Source organism: Myotis nattereri (genome assembly GCF_964212035.1).
Source record: "Myotis nattereri genome assembly, chromosome: 9".
In the NCBI taxonomy this organism is placed as follows: Eukaryota; Metazoa; Chordata; class Mammalia; order Chiroptera; family Vespertilionidae; genus Myotis; species Myotis nattereri.
In genome coordinates this window covers 34,463,133-34,479,748 of record NC_138084.1, presented here as the reverse complement: position 1 = coordinate 34,479,748, position 16,616 = coordinate 34,463,133, and the positions used below count along the sequence as shown (strand labels likewise).

The 16,616-nt window shown below is 43.1% G+C and overlaps 1 protein-coding gene across 1 annotated transcript in view; it reads left to right on the top strand.

The window, feature by feature from the left end:
• TEAD1 (TEA domain transcription factor 1) overlaps positions 1-16,616 on the top strand; it is a gene marked incomplete at its 5' end in the record, with an annotated part of 185,235 nt that overhangs the window by 93,544 nt on the left and 75,075 nt on the right. Inside the window, 3 exons of the mRNA XM_081100242.1 lie at positions 9,055-9,119; positions 11,521-11,583; positions 11,673-11,735. Of these exons, the coding sequence (XP_080956368.1) occupies positions 9,055-9,119; positions 11,521-11,583; positions 11,673-11,735 (191 nt within the window). The remainder of the gene's footprint in view (positions 1-9,054; positions 9,120-11,520; positions 11,584-11,672; positions 11,736-16,616) is intronic.

Below are 16,616 nucleotides of genomic sequence, written 5' to 3'. Positions count from 1 at the left end.
CTTATAGTGGTCAAGGAACTGTTAATGTAGGGAAGCAACCTAATCAGGTGTGGGCATGGAAGAAAAGATGAATGCTCACAAGACGAGTGAAAACTCCCCTGAGAACCTGTAGGGGGGATTAGACAGAAGAATAACAAGAAGAATTAAGTATTAAGTCTAGTAAAATTATTCGTTAGAGGATTCAAAGGTGATTGTGTAGCATCTCTCTGTTGTTTCATAGAGAATAAGCCATTAGAAAAATATATTTTATTCCTATCTCTTTTCCTTCTAGTAATAATGTCAATAAAAAAAAAACTTCTATGCAATGTAGAGGGATTATGTTCAATACACAGCATTGGACATTTTTACTTGACCCCTTGTGGTCTAATGCAAATGTGTAGTTGGTAAGCTGTCCCAGTAAGATGAAGGGGAACACAGTGTTTTATGGGGCCATCGCTTGATAATGTTATCAGCTACCACTAAGTGATAGGAACTCTAAGAAGGTGGGACTTGGGTTATTTCCAAGGATTTTGAAGGGATGAGAGGAGTGAGTTCTGAATAACCAGGGGTTAACACAGCCGTTCTCTGTGTATTCTTGCTTCTAAAGCTGTTCCTTATAAGCCCCTCGGTGAATGCAGACACAGGATATTTCAGGGACCTGCTACTGTTTACCTCCTGAAGGCCATCAGTTCCTTTTGTAAACCTTTAGATCAGGAACATGCAGTGCCAACCCTGACAACCCAGAACAGGCTGCCTGGCCCATTCTGGTGATTTTCCACTTTGGTGCTGATTTTTGGTCAATGATTTATATTGGAGATTAACAGAGGCATTGGTGTCTAAACTTCCTCATTGGCAACACGCTAGGACTGGTTTCAGTGCCCTTTTTCCTGAACCTTCCTTTATCCCCAATCTTAGTTATATACCCCTCTCCCACCGTGGTTCTCCATCCCTCTCATTCACTCATTCATCCCATCAGGGTTTCTTTACTGAGGACCTGCTGTATTCTGGCAGCAGGGGTACAATGATGATGAGCAAAGCCCAATCTATGGTCTGTGTCCCTGTGGAGTGTCCTACCAGGTCGTGGGGAGCCAGGTATTCATCATGCAGTCCCTCAAATACATGGAACGAGGTAACTGTGATGCAGGCTATGAATGAGAGTTTTGGGGAGGATAGGGTGACTCGACACCATTCTCATGGGTGAGAGTCCTTCACAGGTATAAGCTCTTTGAAGGCAGAGATGCCCCGCCCCCCCACCCCGCCATAATTCTAGCATATTGTTCGTGCTTTTGTAGGTGCAGGTGGTGTCTGACTAGTGGGTGACTCGCCAGCTTTGGTAGCCCTTCTTTCTTTCCCAGCGTTGCTAGTGCAATGGCAGCAGCATGGAAGAAAAGGTTAATTATTAATTCCTCACTGGTTAGTTAATACAGACCCTGCACTGTCTCCTTTGGCCATATCCATAGATAGTCCCCAGAGCTTCAGGACGGGTCATTGAACATCCCTCTGTAGACCTCTCCCTGACTGGTGACACTTGGTTCTCACAGTGTCTCCTGCATCTGTGCTTTTTTTTTTTTTTTTTAATTGATTTCAGAGAGTAAGGGAGAGGGAAAGAGATAGAAACATCAATGATGAGAAAGCATCATTGATCGGCTGCCTCCTGCATGACCCCTACTGGGGATCGAGCCTGAAACCCGGGCATGTGCCCTTGACTGGAAAGGAATCCAGGACCCTTCAGTCTGTAGGCCGAGGCTCTACCCACTGAACCAAATAGGCTAGGGCCATCTGTGCTTTTTGGTTGTTGACTTTGATGTCCTAAGATGTTTCCTTTAGATGAGCCCCAGCTGAAACAAAAGGGTCCATGGCTAGAAGGAGTTTTAACACCATCTTGTAGAAATGAGCAAGTCCTTTGTAAACTACTCTGTGTGGGTGCTGCTGCTCTGTCCTCCAGAGGACGGAACCACGCTCCATGGTGCTCACTCATGGAAGGCATCTTTCTTTGCTTCTTTCCACTGGATCATCTGTTTTTCTTTTTTTACTTTATGTTGGTGATTCAAGATCAAATATTGGGGGGAGCAGAGAAAAGATGGGTGCCATCAGTTCTTGTTCTCAGTAACTGGATGATGTGGATGGAGCCGTGACACGTACTGAAATGATAGGCGTGAGGCAGGAAGGACACAAGCCAGCAGCGAAGAGGCCAGGGTCCAAGACTGCGGATGTTTAGGGAGGGGCCAGGCATCTTCAGTGGGAAGGTTCATGAAGGACGAGGCATTTGAAAGGGGACAGAATCCAGACACGCAGAAATGGGCAAGGGCAATACAGACCGTGAAAGCAATTGCGTGCTCAGGTACAGAGCTCAGAAAGCTCAAGGTGTCAACAAGGAACATTCTAGTCGTCTACTAGTGCTATTAGGCTAACTCAGGGTTTGTGAAGACCCTATGGCGGTAACCATAGCATCGGTGCCCCTTTGATACAGCTTTGGTTTAGCAGCCAACAGAAGCTTGAGTTTTCTTTCTGATTCTGAATCTTTTAGCATGGGAATCCTCACATATCCCTCCCAGTGAGGGAAGGCCAGCAGAGAGTTCCTCCGACTTCCCCAGGTCCAGGCCAGTTCAGCCCTCTCCGGGTGTGAGTTGGCCTAAGACATGGCTGCAGCCAAGGAAGGGAGCGGTCCACTTGTTACTTCTTCCTTTGTGGCTCCCTGACTCCTTTCAATTACAAAGTGGCTCTTAGGCTGTTAAAGCCCAGTGTCTCTGGGCTACAATTTCTAGCCACAGACCTTGCATTTGCTGTGCCTCAAACATGACCTTGAGGCCACATCCCATTACGCACACAGCCCACAACAACGTTAACCAGTCTTCTGTCTGAGTAAGGCAAGCACAGTGCAAACTCCAGGTCTTTCTGCAGAAATCTCTCTCTATTGCCCCTTTAAGCAGGAAATTTCATGGCAATCGGGTTGCAGGAGAAGCCGATGATGGGCTCAATTTCAACTGTGTCATGTTCTTAAGGAGAAAGGAAAAATAAAATAAAAACTGGATTACAGTGCCTGGTGAAGATCATAGTATGAAAATGGCAGGTCAGGCCTTGTTTATCTTTGCTGCTGCCTGTGGGAAAAGCAAGGGCAGCTGCAGCTGTCAAATCTCAGACTTATAGAAGTGTTAGGGTGTGCATTTCTGAAGGGAATTTTATGATTCAGAGAACCAGTAGTATAATGACACTGAGTGGTGAAGTGCGACATTGCCACTCAGCTCTATAAGCTATTACGGATTTATAGGAGATGAGTCCTGAATGCCGTGGGTGCTGAGTGCAGAACCTGGAGACTCCTGAGCTCAGAAAGAGAGCGCCATGGTCCGGGAGCTTGAGGGGCAGCAGGCGTGTGGGGTGAGTGTGTGTGTGTGTGTGTGTGTGTGTGTGTGTTTGTCCCAGTTTCCAGCTTATGTATATATATATATATATTTTAATATATTTTATTGATTTTTTTACAGAGAGGAAGGGAGAGGGAAAGAGAGTTAGAAACATCGATGAGAGAGAAACATCGACCAGCTGCCTCCTGCACAACCCCCGCTGGGGATGTGCCTGCAACCAAGGTACATGCCCTTGACTGGAATCAAACCTGGGACCCTTCAGTCCGCAGGCCGACACTCTATCCACTGAGCCAAACCGGTTAGGGCAAGCTTATGTATTTAAAGAAATGCTGCTTCCTCTGTCTGAAATGGTCTTTACCTCTTTCCCTCCATTCCACCTGTTAAAATCAGCCTTGTCGCTCTAGTTAGTGATATGCATGCTGAAGTATTTAGGGGGAAGTGTTATGCCTGCCATTTATTTTGAAATGCAGTAGCAACATCAATAAAATAAGATGGCTTGGTAAACTACATAGAGGAATCGAGAGATGGGAAAGATGTGATAAAGCAGGTATAGAAAAAGTGAATGGTAGATTCTAGGTGGTCGCTATATAGTGATCACTGTAAAATTCATTCTGTAAAAAACTTTTCTGTATGTATGAAATTTTTCATAATAAAATGTTGGAGAAAATATAAACTATCCTTAAAGGCCTAGCTTATGGCCCACCACTTTGGGGAAGGCTTTCTAGATTCCCCGAGTTATTTGTGGCCAAGTACCCATACACGCTACTAGAACCTCTTTCATGGCAGTAGTTGTCATCTGACGTGTAGAGCTGATTTGCTCGTGTATCTTAGCCCTTGTGTGAGATAGTAAACTCTTTGTTGGAAGGCAGGCAGTCCTCTCTTTATATCCCTGATGCATCAGACAGGCATCATAGGCACAAAGTAGATGGTCCTCACATGACTGTAGGATTAGTTTAGGAATATCATGATTAACTTTAAAGTTAACTTTGTTGAAATTCATTTTTGTAATGTAAGGTTCACTGGATGAAGCACCACCATTTGTGTGTGTGTGTGTGTGTGTGTGTGTGTGTGTGTGTGTTTGGAAGAGAGAGAGAGAGAAATGAGGGTTCACATTTCCAATGTCCAACATCCTGATCATGGCTGCAAATAAGACGGTGCTGTGTGGACAAGAGACCCATTGCCAGTTACACCTGTGGTGGCTGGTGCCGCTGAGCTCCCTATCCTTGGTAAGGGAATTCTGTAACTTAGTACCATGACTCAAATCCAGAGCTCTGGACTGTATGGATCCACTCCCTTTAGAGGGCCATTCTACAGAAAGAAAAATAGGTCTCAGGACGTCTTATCAGGATCACTGACAAGAATCCATTCAGAACCTAGTTGATTTTCCCAAAATATGTATAACCCCAAGCAGCCAAAAAAATATTCCACAATCATTTGGAATGGCATACTTGTTTCCTAACAGGTGAGCATATTTTAATTCTGGGAAGATTTAGAAATAAAAGTAAAAGATGTTAATAGAATCAAAGCTATAGTATTAATAGTTTTACTTAAAGAATATATGCATATTTGATATTTCAAGTTAATTATTTAAAATAAATTGCCCCTCCATAAAATAAAATAAATTGGCCCATTTAACAGGTTAGCCTGTATTTCTAAATTAAAATGTGCCAAGGGGTAATTAATTTAGACTGGATTTGGGGTAGGGGTGAGGTCTTACTAGATTTGTAAGCAATATTGGAGTATTTAAGATAATTTATTAAGTTTTTAAGAGTTGTTTAAGAAAAGGTTTTATAAGTTGAATCACATAGTTCTAATATTGAAAAGAATTAAATACATTATAAATTAAATACAGTTTTAAATGTTTAAAGGAGTTTAGGTTTATAAAATGGGCCAACCATTATTCGAATGGACCTTTGAAAGTTATTATAAAAATTATAATGTATGAGTTGACGTTAAAATTTAAGAGTGATCTAGGTATTAAAGGTTTTTCTTTAAAAAAAAAAAACTAAGCAAATGAAATATATATTTTTATTAACAGGTAAACCTAAATAGTGTTTTTTTGTGCACAAAGCCACCCTGATGGTCATTAAAAAATTCATATGAAATAAAGTGATTAACACTGCTTCGATCACAGTAGATACTTCCTGTTAATTGAATTTGAATTTTTAAAATTGCAAAAATAGCCCAGTTGGAGTTACTCAGTGGTTGAGCATTGACCTATGAACCAGGAGGTTACTATTTGATTCCAGGTCAGGGCACATGCCTGGGTTGTGGGCCTGATTCCCAGTAGGGAGCATGCAGGAGCCAGCTAATCAATGATTCTCTCTCATCATTGTTGCTTCTCTCTCTTCCTCTCCCTTCCTCTCTGAAATCAATAAAAATATATTTTTAAAAATTATAAAAATAAAAGTCTCTAGGAAAAAGCACATTTGAATCAATGATATTCCTTAAGGAGGCAAGAAGAAACACATAAGAACCTCAAGTTAATTTCTCTTTATGACTTGAAATATGGTCTAAAAGAAACACATAGTTTTGAAGGGTCATTTTGTAAAGCATAGGGATGTGAGAGTTACAACAAGCATTCAGTGAAATAATGACGGTAGCATAGAGCTCTGCACAGTAGATACCCAGCGAGTGCCTATTGGAGAAGCACCAATTTTTAGAAATATTGTAATCAACATATGAGTTGATATTGTTTAACTCCAAGGGATGCCATTTGTGTAGACTCCAGATTCTATGCAAGTGTGGCCATCCTAGATATTGACCTCATTTATTCAGCCAAGTGCCATAAGAAATTAAAAGTTAGTTGTATAGGTGATGTGTCACATGTAACAAGTAATTCTGTCTGCTTTCACAGAGAATATGCTCGTGTGAGGCAGGAGACATTTTTGCCATCTGGATAAGGTTCAGATAAAATTACATATAAAACAGAGCCCTGGATTTATTTCATCCTGGCCACTCAGACATCCTGGCCTCACTGTGCACCCTGTCCCTGAACAGGGTGCACAGTGAGGCCCCGAGCTGGAGCATGCTTGGCTCGTCCACAGACATTGTCATTTATGGTCTGGCTTCTGGTAATTAGGCACTCCTAGCTGGGCTCTGCTGTCCGCGAGCCTTTGAGACAAATTGCAAAATCTGTACAACCATCGGAGAGATGGAGAAGTAGACCCGATGACACTACAAGGAGATATTGGTAGTTCTCAAAAGTTTGAAAGGGAATCCTTAGAGAAGCAATCCTCAAAACTGAATTTCCAAGTTCTTTCCCCGCAGTTGAAGGGTGAGTTCCATTATAGAATCAGAATCTGAGAAGATCCTGACAGGCTGGAATGACAGGCTTAATCTAATGGGATGAAGTGCAATAGGAACAAATCTCAGGTTCTGTATTTGGATCTGAAAATTGTAACTATGCTTAAAAGGACTGGACACAGGGTGGTAACCCATATGAAAGGAACCTAGGAGTTCAAATTGATGCAAGTTGGCAGTTTATCGTGGTCCCCCCAAATCAGAGGCAGTGCTGCATGAGCCGGTAGAGTATTTGGGACGAGTGAGGTGATGCACCCACTCTGATGTGGAGCTGTCCCAGCAGGAGCAGCCCTGCAGTTCTGGGCTTTAGGCTTTGCAAGGAAAATAGACAAAGGATGGTCACAGGATGTGTAGGGGGGGGAGTGCTGCAAAGCTTGTCACAGATAACAAAGGAACAGGGGAGGCTTGGCCTGGACACAACTCCAGGCAGACCTGAAAGCCGTCATTAATATCTGAAACTTAGTCATGTGCATCAGTGACTAGCCTTGATTCTTGTGAAGAGGAACAAGAAGAACCTGAGGAAGAAAGTTACAAGAAGCCACAAATAAAGAGGGTCTTTTTAATCTTAAAAGTTTTAAGATGAAATGGACCACTTCCTGAATTCTAGAAGTGCTGGCTTTGGCTAATAAGGACTTCGATTTTTTTTTTTTAATATATTTTATTGAGTTTTTACAGAGAGGAAGGGAGAGAGATAGAGAGTCAGAAACATCGATGAGAGAGAAACATCGACCAGCTGCCTCCTGCACACTCCCCACTGGGGATGTGCCCGCAACCAAGGTACATGCCCTTGACTGGAATCAAACCTGGGACCTTTCAGTCCGCAGGCCGTCGCTCTATCCACAGAGCCAAACCGGTTTCGGCAGGACTTCGATTTTTAAGAGTGAGAGTGGATGACCCAGAGACACTTTCCTGCCCCCCAAACCTCCACAATTCCTTTGTCTTCTAGGGCTGACGGTGCATTGCACGGTCCTAGCACAAGCAGGTGGTGGACAGAGCTGCGCTTACAGGAATGTTCTAGACCAGTGGTTCTCAACCTGTGGTTCGCCAACCTGTGGGTCGTGACCCCTTTGGGGGTCGAGCGACCCTTTCACAGGGGTCGCCTAAGACCATCGGAAAACACATATATAATTACATATTGTTTTTGTGATTAATCACTATGCTTTAATTATGTTCAATTTGTAACAATGAAAATACATCCTGCATATCAGATATTTATATTATGATTCATAACAGTAGCAAAATTACAGTTATGAAGTATCAACGAAAATAATTTAATGGTTGGGGATCACCACAACATGAGGAACTGTATTAAAGGGTCGCGGCATTAGGAAGGTTGAGAACCACTGTTCTAGACAATGATGGGGGACAGTATTTAGAATTCTCAGGCAAGATTTCCACAAGGACACTCTCGCATTGGTCTTCACTAGTGCTGCCAATTTTTTACTCTGCCAGGGGAGGTCTGGTGGACATGGCCACTGCCTTTCAGCAGAGGCTGTGTTATTTCCTTGTTTGTTCTTTCTCAGTGGGAACGGAGCTTGGGGAGTAAGACCAAGTTCTTGCTCTCTTCAGGGAGTATGTCTGGGAAGTAAGACAGCAAGCACAAATTATACAACCAGCTATACAGTTATGATTATAGTTACAGTTTGAACCCATGTCTTGTAAGAGTGGGTTTTTATGTCATGTAGTATTACATTTCCCCACTCAGCTTTGGGGTTATACTTTCCTGTTATATCATAGTTCTTTGAAGTCAGGTAATCTGTTTGAAACTTCTCTCTCCTGGCAGGGTACTGATGGAAAGTCTTTGGGTATACTTTTAGACATTTTCTTCCCCCCATCTCCCCACCCCCAAAAAAGAGATTATAAAGTCTTGAGGAGGTTGAGTCTCTTTTTCATAGACACAGTCTTGTGTGTAGTTACTAGTACAGTGACTACTTTTAGGGGGTGTCTGTTTTCATACTATTAACTTATCGTTGTAGGGTTTCTGTGGCCACAGCAGCTCATTCTCTTGTGGCTATAATTTAACTAGAGGTAACTACAAATAGAAACCTGGGTGAGGAGGAATGGATATGAAAAATAAGACTAGAACAGATGGGGTTTGCGGATTCCCACACTAATGCTTGTATTTGTTGCTTATACAAGTGACCACCCATTTAGATGCAAGCATGCAAAGAAACAAAAAGGTGCATTTTTAAAAAGAAATTTCTATCCTCAGTTACCAATTGTTATTCAGAATTAATGTCCCTTGACTTATTTTCTCCTAGTAAGTATTTTTGCAAACAATAACGGCACTGTTTTATTTTCCTAGCATTAGTAAACTTACAGCTGCAACAGATTCTGAATTATATTCTTAGCTTTCAGAGGCTTTTTAAAACATTTTGTGATCCACCTTATTGTAAATTCTTCTTTCTTGCAGGTAGGAATGAATTGATAGCCAGATACATCAAACTCAGGACAGGGAAGACGAGGACCAGAAAACAGGTAAAATAACCTACCTGGAAATTGTGCATGTCAGCGAATGGCCCAAGGAGGCATTTTGGCTGCAGTGGCTGTCTGTGCTTCGGCTCCTAGGAGCCCCCATTTTGAGTTCCCTGTAAGGACGTCAGTGATGTTTAAATTGGTCTTTTAAATTGGCTCAGTTTTCACTGTTCATCATTTCAGTGACCCTTGACTATGTGGTCTTAAGAGCCCTTTTTATACATATGGGAAAGTTTTACTAAGGACAGTATATAAAACTGCTCCTGCACTGTATTTTAAAAGTTCTATTTCTTTCCCAAACTATGCATCTGCAAACACTACAAATGCTGCAGGTGCAAATATACTTGCAGGCCATGAAATTTTGAGATTTTTGTGCATTGTAAAATCCTGGAACAACTACAATATTAGTCATCATTTCAATGAAAAAGTAACACTAGCAGCCATGAGTATTGGCCTGAATATGATACTGAATGATGTGCGTCCAGGGAACCGTTGCTCCTTAAGCTATGGCTTTGTGTTAGTAGCTGCTGTGACTGAAATGAAGTTACAACGTAAATGTATTTGTGCAGAGCAGTGTCAGGCATTTCCTGTGCCCTTTGTCAGGGCTCTGGCTCTCTTTTTTTTCTGATGTAAAGCAGCCCAAATCTCTGACCCAGTTCAAAACTGGAATGGATGAGAAATTCCTGTTTAACCAAAAACAAAAAGAAAGAAAGGGGAAGGAGGGGGCGGGGAAAAAATCAAACATCTCATGGGTGAGTTGTTAACAGAAAAAATTTTTATTTTTTACTTTTTAATGTTGACTTATGCTGATGGATCTGTAGATTTTAAAAACTACCATGAAACCAGAAGGCAAGCTCAACTGTGGTCTCATTAAGCCTGAGCAGCAGATTCCAGTCCTCTGCTCAGTAACGAGTTGTTTTCATGAGTGTTGATGATGGGGGAGAGTTTTTCCCCAGGAATGCTACATGTGCCCCAGCCGCAGCCTGGCTGCTGAGTCAGCACAGGGAAGTGGCCTCCTGCCAGTGCTCAGGCCCAGGACATTGTCTGTTCTGTGGATGTTCCCCTGACAGTGTGCAGTGGTCCTCATTAAGTCCAAGTCCGAGAACCACATCAGACCAAAATTCGGTTGGAAACAAGTAAAAGCAGGAGCCGGATGGAGGTGTGAGGAGGATGGGGGAGTTCCTGCTTCTCTGTAAAATTTTTTAAAGGCAAAAATTGAAAAAAAAATTAATTTAAACGCAAAGATAAAGTTAAAGATAAAAGGATCTTGTATTATCATAAATTCTGGGTTTTTTTTAGAGTTGCTAGAGTGTTTGAAATAAAGTCATTGTCTCATAGTCTGAGTCGCTGAACTATTACATTGGAGGTTCTAAATTTTTTGAAACAGACAAAAACAGATAAGATCTAATTCCCAGCATGCGGAACGTGCTGGGCCTGGACCCTCTGCTGGTCCATGGGCTCTGGTCATGTGCCCAACCCCTTCACTGGGGGACTCTTCTAAATATAACCAAGTCCCGTTGAAAGAGATGCAAATTTGTTTACCCAGTGGAATCATTGTGTCTCAGAAGCCAGGCTTGGCTTGGTTTCCACACCCCGGCATCCTGGGGATGTTTTGAGGCAGCAGTTGGTGATACCTCTCCAATGTGAATTTGTTGTTCAGCAAATCCGTGTGGTTTTCAACCCAGATTTTTAACAGGGTGGCTGGCTGGCTGTATTCACACTTTGCGCTTTGTAATAATATGCAAATCCACTTGGCGCCCAGTCAATACCCAAAAGAGTGGAAGGATTAAAGATATTTATAAGGGGGGAAATGCTCTGCTAACTGGGTCTTTCCATTTCACTTTGAGATCTAATTTACATGTCAGTATTATTTTAACATTTGCTACAGAATCCAGAGCTCTTAATGAGATCAGAATACAACCGACAGCTTCAGCTTTTTGATTGTGCAGAATGTGCTAATTTATGGATCGTCTCTTCTAAATTGAGAAAAAGGGATTTTCCCTCCCTATACTGAGAAGCTATAAATATTTTCATTTACCTCTACCCCCACCTTTTTAATTTTATAACGAAAACAACCCCACTCTCCCCCTCTCATCCCATGTCCGTGATTGCTCCCGGGTGAGAAAAACACTGGATTAGCCTGAACTTTCCTCCTGAATCAAGTCACTGCAGTGATGACCCAGTCTGAAAAGCTCAGAGCAGCGCTGGGGGCTTGGTGTCTGGCTGGGACTGTGTATTCCTAACTGCAGAGCTTTGTTGCGATGCAAATAACCTCTCCCCCACCCCACCCCACCCCAAACCCTCCTAAGGAGTAGCAATTTTATATTTGATTTCCTTTTTTGTTTTTTGTTTTTTTTGTTTTTTTGTTTTGTTTTGTTTCCCCTCATAAACCCGAACAATGTAGGTGTCTAGTCATATACAGGTCTTAGCAAGAAAGAAAGTTCGAGAAATTCAAGCCGCCATTAAGGTACGTCTGGCTTGCCCAGTTGTAGGGGGCTTTTCATCTCCATGGTTACAGGCTTTTCCTTTGTTTTCCTCCCTTCCCCTACCCTGCAGGTGTCTAGTCACATTCAGGTTCTTGCCAGAAGGAAATCTCGTGATTTTCATTCCAAGCTAAAGGTATGCGCTTTCCTGCTTTTTGGCTTGTGGTTGCTATGCATCTCACTTCCTGTTTTCCATGGTGACTGGTGAATGCCTGGTGCTGGGATTCTCGTAACCTAGTTTCCTCGCATGTGAGAGCTGTTTACATTTCTTTGTGTCTAATCTCTCTGTTTCTGAACTAGCCTCACATTAAGCCCAGTATGTGTGCGCGTGTGTGTCCCTAATAACAATGCAAATGCAGCAGAGAGCTGGTCTTGATAACTTTTCAGCACAAAAACCTGATTTTTTTTTTTTAACCTTCAAATATCCACCAAGCAGCCCTGGGCTAGGAGAAGGAAAAAAAAATCCAGGGACACAAAGTTGGTGTGGAAATTATAAACAAGAATCATTTCCACGGTGGTCATTATGAAATTACTTTTAATAAAATATTTAGAAATTAATTTGTGCTTTTGATGTATTTTCGAAAATACTCAGAAAAAATATAACCTTTCCATATAAATTTTTTCATGTGTTCTTCCAACACAGAGTATTTTCTGCTAGATTTCTTCCACGATGTTTAATATTGTTTTCTAAGTTAAAAAAGAAATTTAAGGTGAGACCTTACAAAAAACATCTTAAAGATGGGAACGCTCCTATCAAATCCGTATTTGCAATTCCATTGATAATTGAGTTTACTGTAAAATGTTTTTACATGTGCCTCAGTTTCTGTCCCTTAAAAATATATTTCATAGCAAAAATGGTGTCATGGACATTATTTTAAATACAAGCTCTCCCTTCCAAAATTTGCAGTAAATCATGTGTGACGTTCACCACCTCCCACAATCCCATTTTAGAAATGCAGAGGTTATAGTTTATATGGAGAAATTTTTATAATAAAAATGAGTTTGTAGCTCATATTGTTGCCTTTCCCACATGCCATTTTTGGTTCTGTCCTGGTCTTTTCCACACATTAAGTAAATTCATGTTTTCATTGTGAACCTAAAGAGTAGCATGTAATTTCACAGCACTGAGTGGTGAACGCTGGGACCCTTCCCAAAGTCCTCCAACTTTTTTTATGCAAACAAGTCTGGCTGTGGAATAGCGCTAGTGTCCAGGAAGGAGCATTCGGTGTGCCCTCTGCAGTGGGCAGCATGCTGGCTCGCTCGCACGTGTGGCTGACGGTGGCTGGCTTTTAGCTGCACTGGCTGAGCAGTTGGAAGACTAAGATAACTTCTTAGATCCTGCTTTTTAACCAAAGGTGCATTCCTCTCTATGTGGATGTAACTACCTCAGTATTTGCTCAAGTTCTGACTGTTTCTAGTTTCTCTGTGCTAACAGATTAATGGTGTACAAAGAGGTGTACCGACATCATTGTTGTGTTTCCATCTGAGATGTTATAAATTGCTCTATTTCTACGCTATCTGTGTGGTTCCATGGACCCTCCGGGCACACAGCCCTAAACTGAAAACCCTGTTAAGTGACACAGGGCGCACTGCTGTTCAGAAGGGGTCCCGTGGGTGCTGGAAGCATTCCTTTTCTCACTTGATGATTTAAGAATCTTCCTCAATGGAAACAGTTTTGCCCTTGCCTTATACATATCATATACACAAACATACAGTTGTATTTGTGTTCGTTCTTAAAAAATAAAAATAAAAAGACGTCCCCCGCTTAGAACCCTGGCCCATCCTGTGGGGCAGACACAGGAGGCAGAGACAGAGGCAGTTGGGTAGCATCTGGCTCCAAATTTCAGCTCCAAGAACCACTTCCATCTTCCTGTAGTTTCTTTCCTTCCTCGCTACCACATTATTCTCAGAAAAATGGAGGCCTTTGTTCTTCCCATAAGCTAATACCAATTCTGTGTTCCAGGCATGGCGCTCATCACGGTGGGCAACTAACAGCCAACCCCTTATTCACAGAGTGGGCATGCAGAGGGGAATGTGAAATTAGGACACTGCTGGATAAGTGTTAGCAGGAAGAGCCAAAATAAGATGTAGAGGGAATCCTAGGGATGAGTGGCCTGGAGGACGTGCTGCTGTTTGGGAGCTGAAAGGCAGTAGGCTGTGTGGCACAGAGCCTCTCCCGTTTACCCGCACTACACAGAAAGTTCCAGCCTTTATGCGGATTTGAGGAGTGTTTAGGAGACCAGGGTTCCAGGAGTTTAATTGACTTGCCAAAAGCCAAGCCTAATAAATGTCAGAGTTAGGATTTGAACTCAGATCTTTCTGAATCCTACACCACTGCTCTTTCAGATAGGCTGTTACTCCTGGAGATGGGAGAACGTTTTCAAATCGAAGGCTTCACATCAGCACACACTGTAGTTAACCTGTCACCCCTCGCATCCCGTGGAGCTGGGCAGGCAGCCCTTGCTACCAGCCTTTCCTCAGCACCCATATTTTATTTTTTTAAAATACATTTTATTGATTTTTTTACAGAGAGGAAGGGAGAGGGATAGAGAGTTAGAAACATCAATGAGAGAGAAGCATCGATCAGCTGCCTCCTGCACACCTCCTACTGGGGATGTGCCTGCAACCAAGGTACATGCCCTTGACCGGAATCGAACCTTCAGTCCCCAGGCCAACGCTCTATCCAGTGAGCCAAATCAGCTAGGGCAGCACCCACATTTTAGAAGATGACTTTTTGAGCTCTTGCTCAAAATGTGGACTTAATTTGTGATTAACACTGTGGTGATTGTCAGTAACCCAGGGTGATGTGATCATAGCTGTGTCACCACTCTGAGGGCACTGGGACAGTTGAAGAGACTAAGGTTGTCACCTGCCTGCAGAGATGTGGCTGCTTTGACCTCCCAGGGGCATTATATATGAAAGATGCCCTCCTTAGCCTCCCTAGCAGTCATCCCCAGGACATGGGCTCAGGTCTTATGACCTTGTAGGAGGAGTAGATCTCACCGCTCCATCTGTACTTGCTTGTTCAGCTTGGGAGTCACACACATTTGTGGGAGGCAGGGATGAGCATCCTTGCTGAGATCATTGTGGGGTCAGGCTTATAGTCACATCTGCTTGGCCTCCCACACTAACTAATGAGATAAAGTCTCTACTGAAAGTTGAGGTCATCCCCACCAACAACAAAGATAGCTTCTGGGCAGGCGCTGGGGTAGCAGAAAGTATCCAGACTTACAAGAGACGCTGTGCTTTGCCTGAGAAGATGTAGCAAGGCTTCCTGGAGACGGTGGCTGGTGACGGACCATCTCAGGACCTGTCCTTGCAGTTCCTGCCTCAGCCAGGCTGCTCACTATTCTCCACGTGCTCAGAAATCTAAGGAGTTCTGTTCTCTGGGGTGGACCACGGCGTGTGGCCCTCCTGTGGAGACTGAAGCCAAACTCCATTTCCCTGCCCTCCTTTGGAGTTTGAATAAGTGATTGGCTCTCACCTGGGGCCACTGCCAGCTATGGCTTCCCCGTGAGCCCGCTTAACCTTATAGGCTCTCTTCACTTCCTAGGGAAGGGTGTAGTAGAATTTTTTTTTTTAGTCTAGTGGTTTTGCAGACATTTTTAAGCAGCAAAACTCATGTAAGATTTCAGATTGAAATCTTACTTGAAACCTTCAACATATAAAAGAATAAAGGCTGTTTTAATTGAAGCTCAGACTCTCTCATTCTCAGCCATGGCTTCTTTGGCTGTTTCATTGAATAAGGTTCGAAAAACCACAGTGCTTTAGGCAGAAGGAAGAAGAGATGTCTGCCTCTCAGCTTTCCCTCCTAACCTTACAGAAGCTCACATGTCCCATTTAAGTTTTTAGTTCTATGGTCTGTTCTGCCATATTCCTCCAAAGAAAACACTCAAGAAGAGAGTGGTCATTCTCATGTCAGTTATGGATGAGTCATGCTCACGACGCAGGTCTGTTGAGTGAGTTCCAAAGGTCAGCGTAGCAGCGGCTAATAGCACTGCTTCCCACAGTGCTTGTTTGTGAGCCACATCCCTCTTTTTGTGTGTGGACTTTAATTCCAGTTTTTATAACAAAATGTGTTACAGTAAAAGTTTAAGATTCTGTGTCGAGTCCAACTTTAAAAGCACAGAAGTGATGACTTAATTCAGTCCAGTCAACTTCTCATTGAGCACCCAGTGTGCTCTTGACTGCTTAACAGCGGTTCTCAACCTGTGGGTCTCGACCCCTTTGGCGGTCGAACGACCCTTTCACAGGGGTCGCCTAAGACCATCCTGCATATCAGATATTTACATTACGATTCATAACAGTAGCAACATTCCAGTTATGAAGTAGCAACGAAAATAATTTTATGGTTGGGTCACAACATGAGGAACTGTATTTCAAGGGCCAGAAGGTTGAGAGCCACTGCCTTAATAGAAGTTGGGCACAGAAAATTACAAGCAAAGTCTCTGTTCTTGAGGAACACTAAACTTTTCTGTTATTTTTTGGGAGAAAACAAGATTCCCAATAGATTATCCTCAGCTGGGGATAGGTGGGCTCTGCAGGAGAAATTTAAGGGTTGTGCAAAGACTGCATAGTGAGCGGGTGGTTAATCCTGAGGGTGTGGGAGGTTAAAGAAAGCCTCGTGAAAGATACCCTTAGAACTTAGCAAAGAGGAGGGCAGAACTTCCACTGAGATATGGGGGTGTTTGGGGAACCATGAGGAACACCATCTGGTTGGAGGCAATGGATGGGAAATGCCACCCAAAGAGCCTAACATTCCTGGAATCACCCCATGGAAAGTGAGGTTCATCTGTGGGCCATGGGGAGCAGGCGGAGGGGGGGGGTGATATTTACTAATTTAGGGGTTGCTGTAACGACTGAGTGAGAGAGATGCATGGACCAGGGCCCACCACACACGCACACACCCCTAGGGCCTAAGGGCACTCATCGGTCCTTATCCCCCTTGGCTGGCTCCCCATTCCAGTCTACTCAGACTGCTGTGTACATTTTCTTCCTCACTGTAGAATAAATTCTG